General features: G+C 38.2%; 2 protein-coding genes across 4 annotated transcripts in view; one reads left to right on the forward strand and one right to left on the reverse strand.

Annotated features, from left to right (window-relative positions):
- Positions 1-238: 238 nt before the first annotated feature.
- On the reverse strand, positions 239-4,450 carry LOC137984111 (rhomboid-related protein 4-like). 2 transcript variants are annotated; one of them, XM_068831320.1, is made up of 4 exons: positions 4,391-4,450; positions 3,542-4,265; positions 2,940-2,996; positions 239-1,954 (listed from the first exon to the last, which is right to left on the reverse strand). In XM_068831320.1, the coding sequence occupies exons 2-4, from the start codon at positions 4,215-4,217 to the stop codon at positions 1,455-1,457; spliced, it is 1,233 nt and encodes a 410-aa protein (XP_068687421.1). In that variant the 5' UTR covers positions 4,218-4,265; positions 4,391-4,450; the 3' UTR covers positions 239-1,454. The 2 variants fall into 2 exon arrangements, with proteins under 2 accessions (XP_068687421.1, XP_068687420.1); XM_068831319.1 differs by having other exon boundaries at positions 3,542-4,438.
- Positions 4,451-4,469: 19 nt separating this feature from the next.
- Positions 4,470-22,131, forward strand: part of LOC137984109 (tripeptidyl-peptidase 2-like) — a 35,852-nt gene continuing 18,190 nt past the window's right edge. For both annotated transcript variants that reach the window (XM_068831317.1, XM_068831318.1), the window contains exons 1-21: positions 4,470-4,660; positions 6,163-6,291; positions 6,449-6,544; positions 7,198-7,302; positions 7,676-7,800; positions 8,352-8,449; positions 9,862-9,927; positions 11,901-11,986; positions 14,351-14,419; positions 14,514-14,590; positions 15,942-16,069; positions 16,897-16,996; positions 18,422-18,555; positions 19,238-19,289; positions 20,263-20,303; positions 20,452-20,489; positions 20,592-20,657; positions 20,738-20,846; positions 20,968-21,063; positions 21,157-21,218; positions 21,414-21,490. In XM_068831317.1, coding sequence (XP_068687418.1) covers positions 4,475-4,660; positions 6,163-6,291; positions 6,449-6,544; positions 7,198-7,302; positions 7,676-7,800; positions 8,352-8,449; positions 9,862-9,927; positions 11,901-11,986; positions 14,351-14,419; positions 14,514-14,590; positions 15,942-16,069; positions 16,897-16,996; positions 18,422-18,555; positions 19,238-19,289; positions 20,263-20,303; positions 20,452-20,489; positions 20,592-20,657; positions 20,738-20,846; positions 20,968-21,063; positions 21,157-21,218; positions 21,414-21,490 — 1,940 coding nt within the window. In that variant the 5' untranslated portion in view covers positions 4,470-4,474. The remainder of the gene's footprint in view (positions 4,661-6,162; positions 6,292-6,448; positions 6,545-7,197; positions 7,303-7,675; positions 7,801-8,351; positions 8,450-9,861; positions 9,928-11,900; positions 11,987-14,350; positions 14,420-14,513; positions 14,591-15,941; positions 16,070-16,896; positions 16,997-18,421; positions 18,556-19,237; positions 19,290-20,262; positions 20,304-20,451; positions 20,490-20,591; positions 20,658-20,737; positions 20,847-20,967; positions 21,064-21,156; positions 21,219-21,413; positions 21,491-22,131) is intronic.

The raw sequence follows: 22,131 nt of genomic DNA on the forward strand, positions 1-22,131 counted from the left end.
TGCCATTGCGTTTACTAAGATTTTTAAGCGCCGCCCTCTCTTCCGAGGAAAGGTGCATCTTATATTGCAATCAAGTGAAACTACATGTATGTTCCACAAAAATGCCAGGCAGAGGAAAAATAATTAAAAACGTGGTAAAATATACGCTTCGTAAATCTGAAGTATGGTGGCCCTTGGTATAAGGTTCCGAATTGTAGGGCATCATAACGTTAAATTGATTATTAATCTTTTGCACACATTTGACTTACATAAACTTTATTTCATCTCAAATTTCAGAGTAGCTACAACAGCTCATATATTTGAGACATCTGTTCCAGCGGTGCCGGCATAGTGTCTCGCAGGGGAGTGTCTTAGGACCAATGCTATTTAACATTTTTATCAACGCTCTCTTCCTACTTGAGGTGGTTTTCGTGTAGTTTCCAATGTAGTGGCTAGTGAGTACAGCAGTCTAGCTCATAAAGGTAATTGTACAAAGTACAAGCTTTGCTATGATATAGAGAAAAACCCTGGTCCAGTTATGCACTACGTTGATCCTACTAAAACTATAAAAGCAACATAATTAAAATAATTTATAGTCAAGGGAACGTTGTTCTATTTACACAAATACAGGACAACGTGTCGCAATGAGTTTGTGCGTTAGTAAACCACAATATGAAAGGAAACTCTACAGCAGAGAACACGTGAGTCTACAAATAACCAGGTCTGAAAAAAATGAGGTACAAGTTGTTCGCTCCAAGTCATGAGCTCCTGTTGGCTTTGCCTTCTTTTTGCAACCCACAGCAAAGGTGAAAAACAGCTTATTGCAATGTCGCATCAAGAGTCGCATCTTTCTCCCAAGTCAAATCTCTAACCAAGCCCGCATCAACGCTTCCAAAGCGTCTAGTTGTCATTAAAACTACAAATTATCACCAGAAAGGCACATGTAAAAATTTGAAAAATTTGAATGTTAATGTTTTACTGTATTATAGCTTCTTACTTAAAATGTTTTAATTACTTTGTTCAGTACACGACCCCACAAGCTTTTAGCTTTAACTCCGATTGTGTATAAATAAAGATTCTATTCTATTCTATTCTAGCACAGCAGGAAATGTGCTGTCTTATAACTGTAAGATGGGTACCGATATGTTCATGCACAACTTGGGGTTGTCAAAAGCAAAAGTACTTGACATTCCTCGTGAATAAATAGAGGGGTGGACATAAGATCCAACTTTTTTCGCACAGATGGGTTACTTTCTTACCAATGGTGCTTGGTGTGCGGAGCTCACAAGAACATTCCTTTTGTTTTTTGGCTATGAATTATTCATGAGTTAAATGCCATGCATATCACATGAAAATAAGTTTAACTCGTATTAAAAGTAAACTGATTACATCACAACCATTACTGGTACAGTATGCCTTGAAAATCACTTTAAAAGAGAGGTTGAAGGGATCTTGAAAAAGGAGAGATGCAGGGGTTATCTTTCAAAGCGCTGGATCCTTCTCCTCCGAACTTCATCCAAGTTATGAGGGTCAGGCATTAGGCTCTCATTAGGGTATGGTAATGTATTTGCTGTATTTACATGTTCAGGCGGTGGAGCTGATGGTTGGGGTACCCTGGAATACCTCTGTTCATCTCCTTGAGCATCTGAATAAGTTGTAGGATAATCTGAAATCCTGGGATAGAGATGCTCACCCTGCATCTGGGAGTCTGGGCCCCTAGTTCTGTATTGGATATCGTTGTGAAAGAAGTCAGATTGTGGAGGCACTGAAAATGTGGTGTGCCTCCTGGCCCCTGAAGTGTTGGACCACCTGGAAGGATCCCCTCCGGCATCATCCAAGCTCTCCCTTATGGCAGACTGTATTCTGGGATCATCATCTTGTGTTGGGGGTCTGGTCATGTGTGTCTCTTGCAGACTTGCCCTTATAGCCTGCTGAAGTTCTTCATCTTCAGATTCACTCAAGTCATTTCGTCTTCCTAGATAAGAAGAAATAGACCCCAAACAGAAGGCTCAATAATAAAAATAATAACAATAATAATTCTTATTGACGTTGCCTCCAATGGTTCAAGTTACTGAACTATAGGAAGGTTAGTGCCAGCATGCTTAATTTAATGCACTTTAAAGCCTTAGAGTGGTCCAGAAATGAAGCTAATTGAATGAACTCTGATTATGACAGGTGTCACCAAGGGTCTCCTTACCATTTTGCTTAATTTCAAAATCACTGATGTTTAGAAATAAAAGCAATGTTAATGAAATGTCTTCTCCTCTAACTTTACTTCACGAGAAATCATGCATTTTACATTTTTACATTTTACATACATTTTTATTAATCCTAGAAGTCGTATGACTATACAGGATGCTAAAACATAAACAGCTCAGTAAACACTTCAGTAAACTCATTCATAAACAGTCCAGTGAACTCAAACCTAAAACTTTTACTCTGATGCTTAGTGTATTGTCATGAAGATTTAGTTGTGGAGCCGAGGCTTAAGGGAGACTTTGTGTTGTCTATTAAAACAGCATGTATCTGATAACCTGCGATTCTGGACATGAGAGCAAATGGGAGTCAATGTGTCAAACATCCTTAAAGAAACTGTATCTCCACTTAGCCAAAAACAAGGCCTCAGTGGTAAGGCCTTATTGAAAACAAAGCTACCAAAGGAACAGAGAAAAAATAAATAAAAGACTTACGTTTTTACTGAAAAAGCTTTTAACCAGCTAGGGAGGTACTTGTCTAATGGCAGCAAGGTTTTTCCAGCATGCTACATTTTGATTAAATATAATTTATTTTTATTTTGCCACTAGTGCTTAAAAAGCACATTTGGGTATATCCATATGGAAAATACCCTCCATAAATCAAGCACACAATTTTTTTACATGACTGCAACACACTTGTCACACAACTTCAACTCAGAGTTTTACTAAAAATTGTTTATTCTTCAGTTTTTTAATTTCAATTACCTGTTGTTCCAGCATAATAAGTGTAAGATCGTCCCATTCGCCGTGTCATTCCAGAGCCTGCAATAAGAAGAACAGGTGGTTGGATGGAAACCCACACTGACAAATAATAATATTGGCCTAGGCCTTGCTCTTGGTCAGGATGAGCAGAAAGCCAGAACGAGAAAACAACTTGGCCAATAACAAAATTTTCCCTTTTCTCTCCTACAGTTTTCATTTTTAGGAGATTTTACGTTCACTCACTATCTGATATCCGTAAAATTGGTTAAAGATATAGCTACTCCAGGTGATCTGGTGACGTCATTCGGAGGACTGGGGAGAAATATTTTAACGCCGTATCCCACAACCGCGCGCGGCGTGGAATGTTATTTTTGAATTCAACATGTCAGAGGCAAGGTTTGATCTCGTCGGTTCTACTTGAATGTTCATTCAGTAACAGGAAATGTGCAAAGTATCTGTTGAGTTTGGGCGATGAAAATACTGCAGGAAATTTGGAAACAACACCTAAGGCCACGCGCGGTTGTGGGATACCGCTTTAAAACATTTCTTCCCTGTGCTCCAAAATTACGTCACCAGATCACCTGGCTGTATTCAAGAACACCAACCTGTGCCACTCACTGTATCCATGACATATTTTAGAGGACCCTTGACATACATCAATCCAACTAAAATGCCAGCCAGGTGACCAGTAAATGAGGCATTGGGAACCAGCAGCTGTATTAAGATCAGCTCAGCCCAGCATGCCCACCTCATTGGCACAGGGAATATCCCCATCACCATGGAAGAACCAGAGGGCAGATTGTACGTCGTCAGAACTTTCAGAGCAAAGATAACTCCAGAAAATCCAGCAGCACATGTGTAGATGTAGGAGTAGTCTTCTGTCATGTTTGCAAGAGCAAGATCAAGGCCAACAAGAACTGTGTTTGTCAAAACAGTAAATACTGAGAGGATGTATAGAAATTTTGCACTGCCCATTCTTCTTTCAAGGGAAATGCCTTTCCATACAAAAGACGCCATGTTGAAATACAGATGGAGGTCATCTGAGTGATAGAAGGCAGCGAGGATGAGCCTTTTCCATTCTCCATAGTACCACACATGATGGGCGCTCACACAAGCTTTTCCACGAGAAGGAAGATTGTTAAGTAACCGAAGATAAACTGCAACGTTTATTCCGATAAAAGAAAGTGTAACAGGAGGGATTCTGTTAAAACCAATGCTATAAAGTTGGCCAATCAACAACAACAAACCAACTCCTGGAGCCCTTCTTCTTCTCTGGAACATTGCGGAGTTCTTCTCAGGTCAGAAATCTTCGTCAGCTGAATTTATCCTCTGTTTTTTTTTAAATGCAACAGGATTTGTCAATTTCAAAAATATAAATGATCTCTCTATGAACACCAAGCGCAAATTTCTTAGCTGACGTGTCATTGTTGTGTTTGATTTCAAAAACTACTTACTCATCGAATCTCATCTCCTATTTCGCCGCCATCTTTCTTTACGACATCAGCGGTTATCGCAGTTGTTCTCTTGTCATTTAATGTATGAGACATTTATATTGGTTCAAGATGGCGGCCATCTCTAGCAGCGACTTTCCTATTCACGGACTTCTACCGAAGCGAGAAACCGGCGCTGATCGCTTTCTGTCGAAATATCCAGAGTACGATGGCCGCGGAATAGTTATAGCTATTTTTGACACTGGTGTTGATCCGGGGGCGATCGGCTTGCAGGTTAGTTGCTCTTGAAACCTGCTTCTTGCGGAAAGTCGTTTGCAGCGTGCCCATCATCAATTTAAAAAAAGGGGAAAGAAAGTAATACAATTTGCGAAGGAAAGTTTCCTTTGCTTGTCCTATGATAAATTATGAAAACCCTAAGGAAAATTACAGAAAACAAAATTATTTTAGTTTTCTTTTTAAAGAGAGTAAGGGGATCTTTAGTTTTAAGGAATGTATACTATGCATTTCCATATATTTACATTCTAGCTATTGTATTGTATTTATTCATTTTTGCCATTTTAGCCTCTATATATGTTAATTTTTACAGTTCCTAACAAACTCAGATATTTGCACAAGAATAATATTGTTACATTTTTTCATTACAAAGCTTTCAAGGTGGTCTGTCTAGTACATATATGGACTTGATGACTCCTTTACAAATCATTCTTATGATAGTTGTATTTCTATTAAATTTCATTGAAAATTATGATTTTTCATTTTTCATGCATTTATTGTGTGATAATCAGGGGAAAGTGGGAGCTGTTGCTTAGTGCAAAATAATAATACAGAAGTTAGACACCCATGGACTTTATCCTTGCTCTTGACCCATTGACACCTCAAATGCTTCAGGACACCGGTACCCCCAGTTGACAGGTGAAATCATCTGGCATTAGACAGAGTAAAATCTGTTAAGTCTCAATCCCAGGGGTCAGTGGGGTCTGACTATTTTGTATATTTTTTATTATCACTAAGTAGTGGTCATGCAACTAGTTTACTGTTGAAAACTGTAATTTTTCGGTGTCCAGCTCCTTTATTTATTTGTAATTGTCTGTTCTAATATGCTAGCTTATGCTGAAAAATTTACTGTTCACATAAATGTGGGTGTTACAGAGATGCCAACCTCCGACACTTTAAAATGTAGAGATTTTACCTATGAGGTCAACTCCCTTGATACCAAACAACCCCAAGCCCAGAGATATCCATTCCCATCCCCTATATTGGGAGGCACAGTGGTCTCATGGTCATTGTGCTCGACTCCGGATCGAGTGGTCTGGGTTCGGGTCCTGGCCAGGGATATTGTGTTGTGTTCTTGGACAAGACACTTTACTCTCACGGTCCCTCTCTCCACCCAAGTTTATAGCTGGGTACGGGTGAATTTATTGCTGGGGTAACCATGCGATGGACTAGCATCCCATCCAGGGGGGAGTAGAAATACTCCTAGTTGCTTCATGCTACAGAAACCGGAGATAAGTGCCGGCCTGTTGGCCTTCTAGGCTCATAGCAGACTTTACCTTTACCCCCTATATTAACTCTCTACCTCCCCCCCCCCCCCCCATAAATTGAGCTAATGACGCAGGGGCAATTAGTGACCTGAGTGACCTGGTCAGGAGACCAGAAGATTTGTCCCGTATCCAGGGGAGACTCTCGGATAATCCAGAAGAGTGGGCATAAGTGGTGTTGTTGTTGGTGGAACATTGTGAAATCTGGTTTTTTTTTAAATCAAAATTTTGTTTTAGGAAACCTCTGATGGTCGAAGAAAGATAATTGATTTAATTGATGCAAGTGGCAGTGGTGATGTCGATACTTCAACTGTATGTGAGGCCACAGATGGTTATTTAAATGGGTTGACAGGAAGGAAGCTCAAGGTTTGTCCAGTTTTAACACTCGTACATTTTAAAAGTTTTACAGTGTGCATGGAGAATGAACAGAGGAAAAAAAGCGATGAATATCCAGTTCTTTGTTACCAAAGTGGAATTTACATGTATCCCCTACATGCTTTTTTCAACCATTGGTTTTTAATAGATTCCAGATTATTGGGAGAATCCATCAGGAAAATTTTTTACTGGGGTCAAAAGTGCATACAGTTTATTTCCTGCCAAGTTGAAGGAGAGATGTATGGTAAGTTTGCACCTATTTACAATCAAAATACAATTGTAATGTTTGTACATGTCAATACATGAGGCTTGTTGTAATTGAGAGGAATTAAACAGAAAGGAGTAATCTTGGCATTGATGGCAAAGGAAAATGGCTGGCCAAAATGTGCTGTGAGTGCAAACTTGATTTCCATTAGCCACAGGAATAAGAGGATTTGCAAGGGCACGTAGTTCTCGGTGTTGTGGTTTGTCTTCTTTTGTGTATCACGGTTGGGAGGGTAAAAAAAGGGGCCACAGTAATTGGCACAAGCTGTTGTGGCGCTCTGTCAGCTTGACTGGCAAAGTTAATAAATTAAGGTTCAGGGACAAACAGCCTTCAATTTTCCTTTAATTTGCTGTTGATGGCAAATGATCTCTCAGTTCTCAAGCAAATGGAGTGAGGAATTGCCTCATGTGCGCACATAGCAGAGGGCAGAGCACTCTTAACATTCAAGGTCATAGCATTCTTAGAATACAGGAAAAGATCAGATACAGACTGGATTAGAAAACTGTTGACTGCTGTATACATGTTCTAATGTGTTTCCACTGAAATGGTTTATTCGTTAGTGGGTGATGGCAGGATTTCCATGGATACCCCCTTGCCACCAGAATTTTGTCGATTTCCTTTTCAACTTTTAGAAAGAGAGACGGGAGAAGTTTTGGGACCCTCTTCATCATGTGTGCAGTGCCGAATCAACAAGGAGATTGGAACAATGGGAAACAGAGCACCCCAATCCTAATGCAGTGAGTTCCTTTTTTAACTACAACATATACAAATAGGCAGATAAGTTGGTGATGAAATTTTTCCCTTATCAATCCAACACTGGTCCATTATTCGACTACTGTACTTTATGACAGGGAGCAGGGTTTGCACAGTGTTAACAGGACAATAATTATATTATAGCTCAGTACTTCAATGAAGTCATCAAGTCATCATTATTTGCAAAATGTCATTATCTGTTTTGTCTACTATGATAAGGGAGGCAGCATATTTGAGAGCTAGTGCCAAGAATTGTTATTGTGAGGCATTTAGTTTCATTATATGAAAATAATTTATATACTTAACTGAACAATGCAGCTTATCGTTTAATTAGAATTATATATTTTGCCTTTCCAGCAAGAGAAGTTAGTCAAAGAAGACCTTCAAGCTCGTGTGGAATTGTTAACCAGTCTTGATAAAAGCTTTACTGACACTGGTCCTGTTTTTGACTGTGTTGTGTTCCATGATGGACACACTTGGAGGTTTGTTGAAATATGTGGAGTGCATGGTGAAAGACAATTTTTTACAGGTTTACATACTTTGAATGAAAAACTTGTATATTTGTGGTCGTACTTGTACTCAATCTTATTAAATAATTAGGATAGTATGCAAACTCTCATTGGTCGATAGCTGTGTTTAGATGAGAGTATGTAGATACTCCTGTGACATCACATGAATTTTGATTGTTTATGTGTTGTCATATGCACGTTTTGATTGGCTGATAGGAAATATGAGCTTGTATCAAGAAAATCTGTTTCAATCAAGAAGTTAAAAAAACAGCATTTTTCTTCATTTGTTGAATTATTTTTGAGAAATATTTTATAAAAGCAATAGAGGACTTTTTTCTGTGTTTACATAGCCTCATCTAAACACTCAGGGAGTTGGGAAAATTCTTGACAGTTATGCAAACCTTCAACAACTGTCTCTAATTCTCCCAGCTCCCCCTCGTGTTTAGATGAGGCTATGTAAACATGGAAAAAGTCCTCTATTGCTTTATTTTTTTAATGACATTACACTGTTTATCCTTTGGCAGGGCTTGTATTGACACATCTGAGAGTGGAGATTTGGAAAGTTGTACTCTATTATCAAGCTATAGAGAGACAGGAGAATATGCTACCTTTGGAAAGGAAGGTACGATTGTAGTGATGCAAAACTGTGCAAAGTCAGCTGACATCCCAAAGCCACAATAATAGGGAGCTTACTGCACCTTTCAATAACATGCAGACTCGTCAATCGAATGTTTGGCGGCTCCTCCCATCTTCCGACTATGTTGACTGAACTGGGCTCAACGATGTGATTTGACTACTGCGTGCTCGACAGTAGTCAGAAGCTTGGAGGAGCCACGGAACATTGGATTGACGGTCGGCGAAAAACGCATTTGTCGGTTGACCTTTGAATTAAAGAGTCCACATGTTATTGAAAGGCGCAGTAAGCACACAACATTTTTGAGGTACAGACAGCAACCAGAAGTGAACATTTTGCATGCCAGGACAGTAGTGTCTCCCAGATTTTTAAACTAATCATCTCTAATGGAGAAAAGATACTTTGCAGTATAAATGTAAAGTCACTTTATTTTAACATCAGTAGTTCCTTCAGCTACGAGGCTGGTATCAATGGAAGCTGACAATGTATCCTTTACCTGGCCCCCTCCCTCTGTCAGTGCTCTGTTTTACGGGTATTTAAAGCTATATATAGTTACATGGATCAGAGGAAAGTTGAAGCAGACGTCCTAGTCACCTAACCTAGGATCAAACAGGGGACCTCTTGCTCCGAAAGCCACGCACTAATCAACGGAGCCATGCCAGCATAATGTGACAAGTCAAAAAGGAAAGAAGCTCACTTCCGGTTGCCATCCACATCTTGAAAACTTTGCGTGCTTGAGCTCTCAAACACTTGCTTAAAGCAGAAAAAACACCTACAAAACCACCAAAACTGAATATTTACACTTGCATCATATGGACCGAAGTACACTGTAATAATAAAATTTAATATCTTCAAAATTGCTTTATGTGACTAAAATAGCAAAAATTTGCATCAAAACTCAATCAAAATTAATAGTCTTCAATTGCAACAGAGGACTTTGAATAGGAGGAACAGTATTGCAGACCTTTGCTTAGTGCGAAATGACTTTAGTCTCACAAAATGAATCAAAGAATTTTCAAGGTAGATGAAGATTGATGGAAAGAATAATTAATTCCTACCAATGGATGGGGGATAGGTATGCTCAAGTTCAACCTGGCAACTCGGTAAACACTGCAGGTTAGATTTTTTGTAGGGAGGGAGTTTGTGATAGCAATTAGCTCTTAATAATGTGCCACATAACTGTCTTGGTAAAACTATGTGGTTGGGGCATATAATTGCTGAAGACAAACTATCAAAAAAAATCTGGTAGTGTTTTGCTAGAAAACCAAATGCTCAAAGAGAAGAATGAAACCTTTTCAGTGCAAAAATGGAAAACTTAACAAAAAATGGCCTAAAACCAAAAATCGCAAACCATCACTGCTTGATAAATGTCGCCAAAACCAATGTCCTTTATTTTTCAGATCTGTTCAATTATAGTGTCAACATTTATGAAGAGGGCAAGATACTGTCGATTGTTGCCAATGGAGGTTGGTTGTGATTGATGCTCCGGCTTGATTTATTCATATTTTGTCCTCAGGCAAAGGTAGATGTAGTGCTGGTTGTAGATCTGCATCGTCTTTACTGAGCCATGAGAGATAAGAATGGTATCAGAACTGTGAAATGAAAGTATAGCAAAGTATTATTGTGGAGTAAAGAGCCTACCACTATATTTATGTATTTTGTTGCTTTGAGGTTGCAGGGCCGAGTATAAAAGGTAAAAGCTCTAATTTATGTAACAGGGTTAAGAAATCCAACTGTCAGGAAGCGATCAGTTCATATTTACACAGCTGGACATTATCTTAAATTTGGGGCACGATAATTTGTTTTTCACAAACGAGTAGATGAAGGTAAATTATTATACATTGGTGTCACCAGCTCGATTTTGATTGGCTATAAGCACGCAGCTAATTCTTGCTTGCTCTGTTTCTCTTACGTCATACCTACAAACAATAGATTATATATATGTAGAATTGACGTCATACCTACAGACAATAGTTTTATGCATGCAGAAGTGACGTCACCTGACACACTAACCAGCAGTTTGATCAGTTTTGTCATGGCGGAGCTCAGATCAGGAATATGCATGATAAAACAATTATTGAATTCGGTTTTCGCATGTTAGCGATAATTATCAAGGCCTCAGTTTGTGTTATCCGCCTTAGCCTTCGGCTTCAGCAGATAACACAAACTTTGGCCTTGATAATTATCGCTAACATGCTCAACCTCATCCAATAATTGTTAATTAACACTCACTACAAACCTTAGCTCACAAATCTTTTTTATGGGAGTGGAGGTTAATTTACTTTTATCAACCCATTTGATAAAAGCAAATTTGCCTATTTTACCCCTCACCAACCCCCCTTTGTTGGTCTTAAACTTGGGGCCACTGAAGACTAAGCCCTGGCCAAACGAGAGCGAGAGTTGATGAGAGTTGAAACTCTTGAGAGCTCATAAGAGTCTATGAGAGTGATCAAGAGTTGGCCAAATGAGAGCAAGTGATGACAAGAGTGTGTCAAGAGTTTCATGTGCAAACAAATGAGAGAGCCTGGGAACCACCCTGGGAAAACCCTTTCTGATGTAAATATGCATGGTGACTAGCCAGCTGGTATTTTCATCCTTGGCATCATTCTTGGTCCCCAAATCTGATGCTATATTACTTTTCCCTCTTTTGTCTGAGCCCACTGGAAAAAAAAAAACAGCATCTGATCACCGCAAAGCTCTTGCTCAAACTCTTGTGCACGACCAAACAAGATGAAAATCTTGCCAAGACTCATGAACTATTTGACCAGATTCCAATTCGATGAGAGCCCTCGAGAGTCAAAGTAAGGAGCCAAGAGTGGATAAGAGTCCCTAGCCAATCAAGAACTAGAGTTTTATCTCTCTTCAACTCTCATCAACGCTTGCTCTCGTTTGGCCAGGGCTTAAGCCATTTTGTAGTTGGAGTTGGAATTAAATCCAAAGTGCCAGCCTTTAAATACAATACCCTAACCACTATGCTATGCTGCTTACCAAGTAAGAGAATGCTCATTCTGTGATCTGGATATTAGCATTTATTTGAACCTCTCTTGAACCATGTCAGGATTTACATACAATGTACTCACATAGCTTGAATTCATGTTACCCAAACACTGCATTCTGTTAGCTCTCATTGACCTTACAAGAACAAAATGATAATCCTTTAGTTATAAAAACGAGCGATAAAAAACAAGAACGATATTTCGACCGCTGCACGGTCATTTTCAGTTGAACTTGAAAATGACCGTGGAGCGATCGAAACGTCGTTCTTATTTTTAATCTTTCGTTTTTATAACTTCATGCACTCAGCACACAAGACCCCACAAGCTGCATAGCTTAAATACATGTACTTACATTGTATCGTGTTTAAATGAAGGTTTTACTTATTTACTTACTTACTTAGTAAGAACGTATTACTTAAAATGATAATCATTGTTTTTTATAGGTCCCCATGGCACTCATGTTGCCAGCATAGCAGCAGGTTATTGTGCAGATGATCCAGCATTAACAGGCATTGCACCAGGAGCACAGGTGTGTTCAACCTCCAACAGGGGCAGTCTTCCATCAAAATATATTTGTTGTGCAGATATAATTATTTCTGTGGCTTTTCACAAAATCTGGCCCACATTGAATGGTAAATTCATCTGGTATCAGACTGAGTAAAAAGTGCCACTCTTGTGATGGAATGGGATAAAGGGATAAAGGGAATGGGATTAAGGGATAAAGGGAATGGGATAATGGGATAAAGGGAATGGGATAAAAGGAATGGGATAAAGGGAATGGGATAATGGGATAAAAGGATAAAGGTTATGGGATAATGGGATAAAGGGAATTGGATAATGGGATAAAGGGTATGGGATAATGGGATAAAGGGAATGGGATAAAGGGATAAAGGGAATGGGATTAAGGGATAAAGGGAATGGGATAATGGGATAAAGGGAATGGGATAAAAGGAATGGGATAAAGGGAATGGGCTAATGGGATAAAAGGATAAAGGGTATGGGATAATGGGATAAAGGGAATGGGATAATGGGATAAAGGGAGTGGGATAAAGGGATAAAGGGAATGGGATTAAGGGATAAAGGGAATGGGATTAAGGGATAAAGGGAATGGGATAATGGGATAAGGGGAATGGGATAAAAGGAATGGGATAAAGGGAATGGGATAATGGGATAAAAGGATAAAGGTTATGGGATAATGGGATAAAGGGAATGGGATAATGGGATAAAGGGTATGGGATAATGGGATAAAGGGAATGGGATAAAGGGAATGGGATAATGGGATAAAAGGATAAAGGGTATGGGATAATGGGATAAAGGGAATGGGATAAAGGGTATGGGATAATGGGATAAAGGGAGTGGGATAAAGAGATAAAGGGAATGGGATAAAGGGATAAAGGGAATGGGATTAAGGGATAAAGGGAATGGGATAATGGGATAAAGGGAATGGGATAAAAGGAATGGGATAAAGGGAATGGGATAATGGGATAAAAGGATAAAGGTTATGGGATAATGGGATAAAGGGAATGGGATAATGGGATAAAGGGTATGGGATAATGGGATAAAGGGAATGGGATAATGGGATAAAGGGTATGGGATAATGGGATAAAGGGAGTGGGATAAAGGGAATAGGATTAAGGGATAAAGGGAATGGGATAATGGGATAAAGGGAATGGGATAATGGGATAAAGGGTATGGGATAATGGGAATGGGATAATGGGATAATGGGATAAAGGGAATGGGATAATGGGATAAAGGGTATGGGATAATGGGATAAAGGGAGTGGGATAAAGGGAATGAGATAATGGGACAAAAGGATAAAGGGTATGGGATAAAGGGTATGGGATAATGGGATAAAGGGTATGGGATTAAGGGATAAAGGGAATGGGATAAAAGGAATGGGATAAAGGGAATGGGATAATGGGATAAAAGGATAAAGGGTATGGGATAATGGGATAAAGGGTATGGGATAATGGGATAAAGGGAGTGGGATAAAGGGAATGAGATAATGGGACAAAAGGATAAAGGGTATGGGATAAAGGGATAAAGGAAATGAGATAATGGGATAAAGGTATAAAGGGTATGGGATAAAGGGATAAAGGGAATGGGATAATGGTATAAAGGGATAAAGGGAATGGGATAATGGGATAAAGGGATAAAGGGTATGGGATAATGGGATAATGGGATAAAGGCAATGGGATAAGGGGTATGGGATAAGGGGTATGGGATAAGGGGTATGGGATAATGGGATAAAGGGAATGGGATAATGGGATAAAAGGAATGGGATAAATGGATAAAGGGTATGGGATAATGGGATAAAGGGAATGGGATAATGGGATAAAGGGATAAAGGGTATGGGATAATAAGATAAAGGGATAAAGAGTATGGGATAATGGGATAAAGGGAATGGGATAAAGGGAATGAGATAATGGGATACAGGGATAAAGGGAATGGGATAAAGGGGACATCGTTTTTGAGTGGACCAAGATGTTGTTAAACCTTTCACCCCTGAAACAGTCCCATTGACAAATAAAATCGTCTGGCAATAAGTAGACTAAAAATTTATGTATCAGTCTTGGAGGGAATGGGTTAATATGTAAATGAAATTTAAGAGAAAAACTGACCACTTCTCCAAATTGACCACTCCTCTCGAGGGACTTTTCAGGCCCAATGAAATGAACAGAACAGGATAATACCAACTTCTGGGAGATAACACACCACTGTTGGCTATTAACAAGTGCAGTCAAGAAGTTGACCAGGGAATTGACAGCTAGTTCATGCTCACTGGAGTACCTCCAAATTTGAACTCTGTTCCGCGAAATATAAACCACTTGACTACCACCACAGTAAAGTACTATTCATTTAAGCTCTGTGTATCAAACTTTTTCTTTGACAGATTCTCTCAGTAAAGGTTGGTGATACACGACTGCAAACAATGGAAACAGGAACCTCAATGATTAGAGGGGTTTGTTGAAAAAATAATTCTTACTTTCCTATCTTGTTGTTTTTTAATGTTGACATACTGTTCTTCTAATTATTATTTGGCCTCTTCTTTCTAGCTGATTGCAGTTCATAGGTATAAATGTGATATGATTAACATGAGCTATGGGGAAGCCAGTCATTGGCCCAATTCAGGGTGAGAAATTTAAGGAGTGTCTCAAAAACGAAGACTTTAAGACCCTAAGACCCCAAAAGCTCCAAAATGAATTGAAGACTGCCAAATCTTCTTGTTAGAGAGAATGTACAAGTTACCTCATTAAAACAAAGTTCAAGTCCTTGGTTCACTACAACTTGTTTCAAAGTGGGTGATTGGCCATATTTAACTGAGTGACCATGCTCCATGTGTGGCCGGACATCTTTATTTCCTATCGCATGAAAATAGGCCCTGTGACAGTCTATGCCTAAACACCAACGTTAGGCCAAGGGTTAAATAAATTGAGGGATTTGGGTTACTCTCTTCGTTTTCGAGTGTTCAGGGTCCTAGATTCTTCGTTTTCGAGACACCCAAATTTAAGTTATCAACGTTACTTTGCATTTAGATATCTAGCTGATCTTATGAAAACCGGGTCCTCCCCACATATCTTATGTCTTTAAATTAGACTCGAATAGCTGGGACAGTTTTATTTTGTCAGAAGCTGGACTCTAACCTCTTCATTGAAAACATGTTTTGATTTAAGAAGTCAGTGTCATTGTCATTTGGCAACTTGTGACTTAGACCTGGAAATAAAAAAAAATATGTTTGAGAAAAATGTTAATATGATTAGTCATTAACCCTTTCACTCCTGTGGAGTTCTTAAGGCAAAATGTGATTAATGTGTCTGCTATATCTGGAACTGATCTTTGGAACATGACTTCAGAAGAACTAATGTTTCATATGGCACAGAAGCCCTTTTCCCTTACCCAACAGGTCAACATTTCCTCCACTATAAAGCCTCCCACAAAGAGGTCTAGTGAGTTGTTTTGGCTCTGGACTATTAGCTCATACTTATTAGACTTGCATGCGACAAGCCATGACACAGACCCCCTAGGAATTTAGGCCTCATCCTCAGTGCAACTGCTGTCTAAACAGTTGCACTTTGGATTTGGAAGCAAAGTTTGCCCTTGTTTTCAAAACTGCAGCTATATATGCACTGTATGAATTTCATTAAAGCCAATGACACACGATGATAGCTGTGTATAGTGAAATCATTATACCATAGTTGTTAAAAATGTGGAAATTTATACACACTCTGAACAGCAAGAATAAATGCTTAGCTTGACTTTGAGTAGATTGTTTTTCCTGGACAAAGTGAAAAACTGAGGTGCAAAAACCTGAAATACAGCTGAATTTCTGGTAGGGCATAGAATTTTGAAAATGCATGTTTGAAACATACAGATGATACAGGTACAGGACACAGCAGGATGTGTATTAATTTATCTTGTTTATGATGACATATTAATAAAACAATCTGAATCAATTAAATTCAAGGAGCTTTTCCTTATTTCAGCCGAATTATTGAACTGATGAATGAACTTGTGAACAAACATAAGGTGATATTTGTATCCAGTGCTGGTAACAATGGTCCTGCTCTGTCAACAGTAGGTTGTCCAGGAGGAACTGCAGAGTCTCTTATTGGTAAGTGACTTTTCTTCTTTTTATGCCCTGACATACATCGGTGTCAGCTGTGTTCAAGTATATTCCTCAGTCAATAGTCCACTTCCTTAAATAGTTGCTAATTGATATTGGCTGGATATTGTTTGTTGGTTCTCTACTCTGCTCCAAGAGTTTTTCCACCAGGCACTCCAGTTTTCCCCTCTCCTAAAAAAAGCAACATTTGATTTGACATGTTCTAATTTCATTTGATTTGTAGTCTCCCCAATTAATAGAGCACTTCAAATTGGAGAAAACAGCAGTTTGTAAGCAGTGATAATAGCTGCAAACTAATTGGTCAATACTCGGTTCTTTTATTTATCTTGACTTTGATTGGTTGATAGAAGTATCCAGATTTTTCTAAAATTGGACGGTTTGTTCAAAGCTGCAGTAAATGTTTCAGCAAAAACTATCCAATTTATTTTAAATTTGTAAAGTTGACAAAAATTAATAAAAAATACATGTATATCATTCTGTTGACAATATTGGACTTTGATGTAGCTATATAATAATAATATTACCGGTAGTATTATTATTCTTCTTCTTTTGTGCCTGGCCAGTAACTACCCCAATCAGCCTCACTGACACAGACAAAATACAAAACAAAGTAAATGATGCTATTTGCTCTGATAACAATATTAAAAATTAATCATTAAGTTATTGTTTGCAAATTTCTGAGTATGGTCTCTTATCAAAAGACAAATTTGAACCAAGTAATTATTGAAATTTTAAAGGGTTCATAAGCTAGTTAAAATTTAATCTTGTAGCACACTTTTCTTGCTAGCTTTTGTTATTCTCCTTTTTTAATATAGGTGTGGGTGCATATGTGTCTCCAGATATGATGGCTGCTGAATATTCCATGTTAGAAAAACTACCAGGAAATCAATACACATGGTCATCGAGAGGTCCCACGTAAGAAACCTTCTATTAATCAGTCACTATGCCTTGCAGGGAGTAATGATTTAGCAACTAATAATTCTCTTGGGACTTGTTGAAAGAAATTAAACAGTGTAAGCAATAGTCCATTTCCAAGTTGTTGTTTGCCTCTGTTTCAAAACCAGACTTGTGCAAAACCATTCAAATGGAAATTAGTTTAATTTTAGATGAAAATCAGCAACTCATTTTCATTTGAAAGGTTTGGCACAACACTTGTTTTGAGACAGAGCAGAACAGCAACTCAGAAATGGGCTATTTGTCACATCATATGGAGTACATCAGCTGAGGGTTTTAATCTTCACCGCGCGGAGTGAACATATCATTTTTATCTTTCACATGTGAGAATATAGGTGTCGTCATGGTAACAAACACGATAAGCCAATAAAACACAAGCTTCCTCTTCATTGTAAGATACTTTTGTGCTTAATATAATTTTTCTCTACTACATTAACATTTTTATTGCAAAATTTTACATTATCATGATTTGTTTTTCATAACTTTCATATCTTGTTTCATGTTACACAATATGCATGTTTTTAATTTAGCAGTTGGTGACCACTTTTTCATCAATTCAAAAATGAGTAAAACAAGCTCAGCCTAGTTGTTTTAAATCTAGACATTTCTTCAATATCTATATAATAAACAGAACATTACATGGCTGCTTGGGGATACAAATTTTATCTTCTCTTGCTGAAATTATCTCTGACAAGTGAGTGAAGCGAACAAGTGAGAGATACTTTCAGCACAAGAAGATAAAATTCATATCCCCATGCCGATTGACCCCAACCATGCTTCAAGCAATCGGCAAGCCATGTCAAGGCTGTAGAGATCTCAAGTGACTCTCAAACAAATAGCTAGTAGTCTGTATCTAAATCACAGATTGGTCATTTGGTAGAGGCAGAAAACTTATCAGGGTAATATTAGCTATTTGTACTGTTAGGATCTGTAGAGCTGTACTGCATTTCTTTTGGCTCTCAACCTTTTATTGTGTATAGCATGAGGACGTGTAAGATTATTGTTGAGGTAGCATGCACAACTGGATACCCTTGTGATTCAATCCCTAAAAAAAAAAACGACAGAACCAGTTTGACCTAATGGATATTATTAATGAATTTGACAACTACATGTACTCTTGGTTGTTGATGTGGGTTGAGTTGTTCTGTGTTTTATCAACGCAAACTGCATTGACGTTGATACCATGACTACCCACATTTACTGCATATCTATGACTTGACCAATGGTTGACACCAACCGTGCTTCAAGCAACTCAGCCCTGATTGGTTTGCAGAGATGTGATGTTTTTGGTGTACAAGGCTACCAAATTGCCATCTTACAGCTTTTATCTTTCTAGTACACTTAAAAAATGCATTCTTAGTGAGGGAACATCTCTTGCTTAAACAGGACTGATGGTTCACTTGGTGTGAATATAACTGCTCCTGGTGGTGCAATTGCTGCCGTGCCCAACTGGACGCTAAGAGGAACTCAGTTGATGAATGGAACCTCAATGTCTTCACCTAATGCTTGTGGAGGAATTGGTATGATTAATCACTTCTAACACAAATGATAATTACATTATGTTCACATCACTTAAATTACATTCATATCACTCGCATATCGATGTCTGCTGTTTGTGGCTTTGATGGTGTCTAAGGGTCGATTTACATGGTACGATTTTGTCGCATGCGACAACGGCTTACGACAGGCCCACAACATGATTTACAATTATTGTTGTGTACGTCAGAAAAAATGTCGTAGCATTTTAAAACATGTTTTAAAACACTGCGACAATGGTAAGTCATGTCGTAGGCCTGTCGTGAACTTGTCGCATGGGACAAAATGGTATCGTGTAAATCGGCCCCAAGAGGAAGGACTTGTGGTTGTCTTGGGTGTTACATTCCACTGAGAAGTTCTCAGAAGATAATCAATGTGCTAATGAGATTATGGCATTAATCATAAAGTTTCCCTTTTCCATGAGGATTTTTTCTCCTCTCTAAATATAAGAAAAATCATGACTATGTTATGAACAAGATTAGCAGGCTGAACATATGAATACTTACATGTGAAAGCTACAAAATCTTTGGTACACTCCTGAATCCATGTACAGTTGTGGTGATCTTCCCTGTTCTTTTCCCATCCATGATTGCATGTGATTGCATCCATGTGATTGCATGTGGACTGCAATCACATCATTTTGCCTCATGTTTTATTTTCTTGTAGCACTTTTGCTGTCTGGTCTTAAGGCAAATAGCATTCCCTACTCTCCACACAGGTAAGTTTATTTACATACACTCAGGAGCTCTTTCTTTTTAACCCTTTCAGGCCCGAGGGGTTCCCCATTGACGAGTAAAATCGTCTGGCGTTAGACAGAGTAAAATCTATAAGTGCCATTTGGCACTATCGGGCCTGAAAGGGTTAAACGGGGACATAGTTTTTGGATGCTGTTAGCTTAACCCTTTCAGGCCCGAGGGGTTCCCCATTGACGAGTAAAATCGTCTGGCGTTAGACAGAGTAAAATCTATAAGTGCCATTTGGCACTATGGGGCCTGAAAGGGTTAAAGCCCACAGTTTCTTTTGCTTTTCCTTTTGATATCTTATTATTAGTGGAGCTCAGTGCAATTAAGGCATGCATGTGGAGTACTGTACCATGGGGAAGAAAATAATGTTATGGTAACCCATCTGTGCGAGAAAATTTGGTGTTGGTCACCTGCACAACCGTATGTACATCAATTAACCCCTCCATGTATGCCAAATGTGACCAGCTCGAGTTTAGAGCCCATCGAGGTCAGCTGTTTTTTTTTTTTTTTTTTTTTTTAAGTTGACCGCTGATCAGGTTTTGATTGGGTCGCAGGCTCAAGCCAGGTTAACTTATTGTAAGAATAAATAATCTGGGTCCGAGCTCTGCTTTTAGGCTTAGCTAAATCTATATTATTATTTCATTATTAGTGTACAGGGTCACAACAGTGATGAGAGCAATATATAAATGCCTTCCACTAGTGTGGCATGGGCTCATTTACCAGACTCAGCGTCACAAGTTGGTTGAGTTTTTGCCCTGAGAGGTTTTTTTTTTTTCAGGTCCTTCATGCAGTTTACTCCTCCCACCGAAAAACCAACATTTATCTGCCCTAATTTCATTTCATTTCAAATACAGTCTTTCTAAAAATTAATATAGAACACTTGCAGTCAGCTAGATTTATATGTGATTACATAATAATAACTAAATAAACATACTTTTACATCCTTAGCATTCGAAGAGCATTGGAAAATACTGCACTTCTGATAGAAGGTAAAAACATTAAATGCATTGTGGTTTTTAATGCAAAGTTTGTTTTTACACATCCAGATCTTACTTAACCACAGATATTTATGCTTGTTGTTGTTATTTTTCTCCTATTGACACAAACACTGGTTATAGTTGTTTATCTTTATTGCAGGACTTGATAAACTTACCCAAGGTCATGGGCTTCTTCAGGTTCGTTTACAACAGTTGCAAAATTAATTTATGTTCTCTGCAATCAATTTTTTTTACACCATAATATTAATTTTGAATTTATATTTTATGCTTTTGTTAAAGGTTGACAAAGCCTTTCTTTACTGCAGTGAATTTACCAGTGTTCCTGAGAGAGATGTCAGGTTCAAGGTTTGTCAGGATGTTTTTTAATACTTAAGCCATACTGTTTTGCATTTTTAGGTTTCCTTTAAAGTATTTTTTACTGCTAGGTTTCTTGTTCAGGGGATCAGAGAGGAATTTATCTACGAGAAAGCTATCAGCTGTGCAAACCCACCAATGAAACTGTATCTGTAACTACAAACTATCAAGATGATGTAGGTAAGTTCAAAAAGTTACATTTTAATGATAATAATTTAAACACACCCATTCCTTCTTAAATTAGTTGTTCAGGGGTGGCTGGTGTTAAAAGTCGTACATGTAATGATCTTTGTTATCACAGCTAAAGATGAAAGAATAAACCTCAACCTTCGTCTTTGTCTAATCAGTTCGGAACCATGGGTGACTGTTCCTGATCATTTTGTCCTTATGAATACAGGTGGGTAGAGATGTACATGTGTTACATGCAAGAAAATTATTTTCTTGTGTCAAGGGTTCTTAACTCAATCTACACATTCAAATGTCATTTCAGTTCGCAGTTTTACTGTTAAAGTTGATCCACGTGGATTGCCACATGGTGCACATTTTGCAGAGGTGAGGCTTAGTTAGTAGTTATTGATTAAATTTAAAACAAAGAACTGTTGCTGATGATCTGGGGATCCAGTCCCTGATAATAAACAATATTAAATTATTAATAATTATCATTACTTACCCTATTGTAATATTAATATTTTAGTAACTTTGGACTTCTTGTACGACAGTAAAACAACTGTTTTTATTTCTTTGTAGGTCTCTGCTTATGAAATCAGCTGTCCTCAGAGAGGACCTTTGTTTAGAGTTCCTGTTACTGTCATTATACCGAACAGGTAAAGTTGCAACCATTTCTATTGTTCTGGCCATACATGTCCAGCTGTCTACTGCATTGCTCCTTTCACCTACTGTGTCCTTGGAGAATAGAGCAATCAGAGGTTGCTTTCTTTTTCTCAGAACTGGCTGGCCAGACCAGGCTCAGTTTCAGATTCAGGTTTATTCACACTAATTCCAATTATATTAATTTAAGGAAAATGGCTTGATACTATTAAAAATATAAAATTATATTAATTACGTACATAGTCATAATAAAAAAAGTGTGTAGTGGCCTGTCAGTTTGCAAAGAAAATGCAACAATTTGAAGGAACACTTGAATGATAATCCCTCGCATTCTTCTGGAGGAGTAGATATCATCCTCAAAGTGTGTTAAATTGAAGTCGTTGTAGAGTTAGTCCTTCCAACTGCACGGTTTGGTTGGTCAGTTCTGTCAAATGGAAAGTGTCCATAGACAAGAGATATTCAGACAAACAGATATAAATCTGTTGTTGAGCCCTGCATACTTATCTTTTTAGCAGAAACTCTCTTATGCCAAAAAATTAAGTGCATTGTAGAAAAAAGAATCCCCTAACATTTTCCCTCCATGCTATTTTGTCCATATCCCCCCTCCCAATTTACTTTTTTTTTAGTGCAAATTTGT

This window comes from Montipora foliosa, chromosome 13 (assembly GCF_036669935.1).
Source record: "Montipora foliosa isolate CH-2021 chromosome 13, ASM3666993v2, whole genome shotgun sequence".
Taxonomy (NCBI): Eukaryota; Metazoa; Cnidaria; class Anthozoa; order Scleractinia; family Acroporidae; genus Montipora; species Montipora foliosa.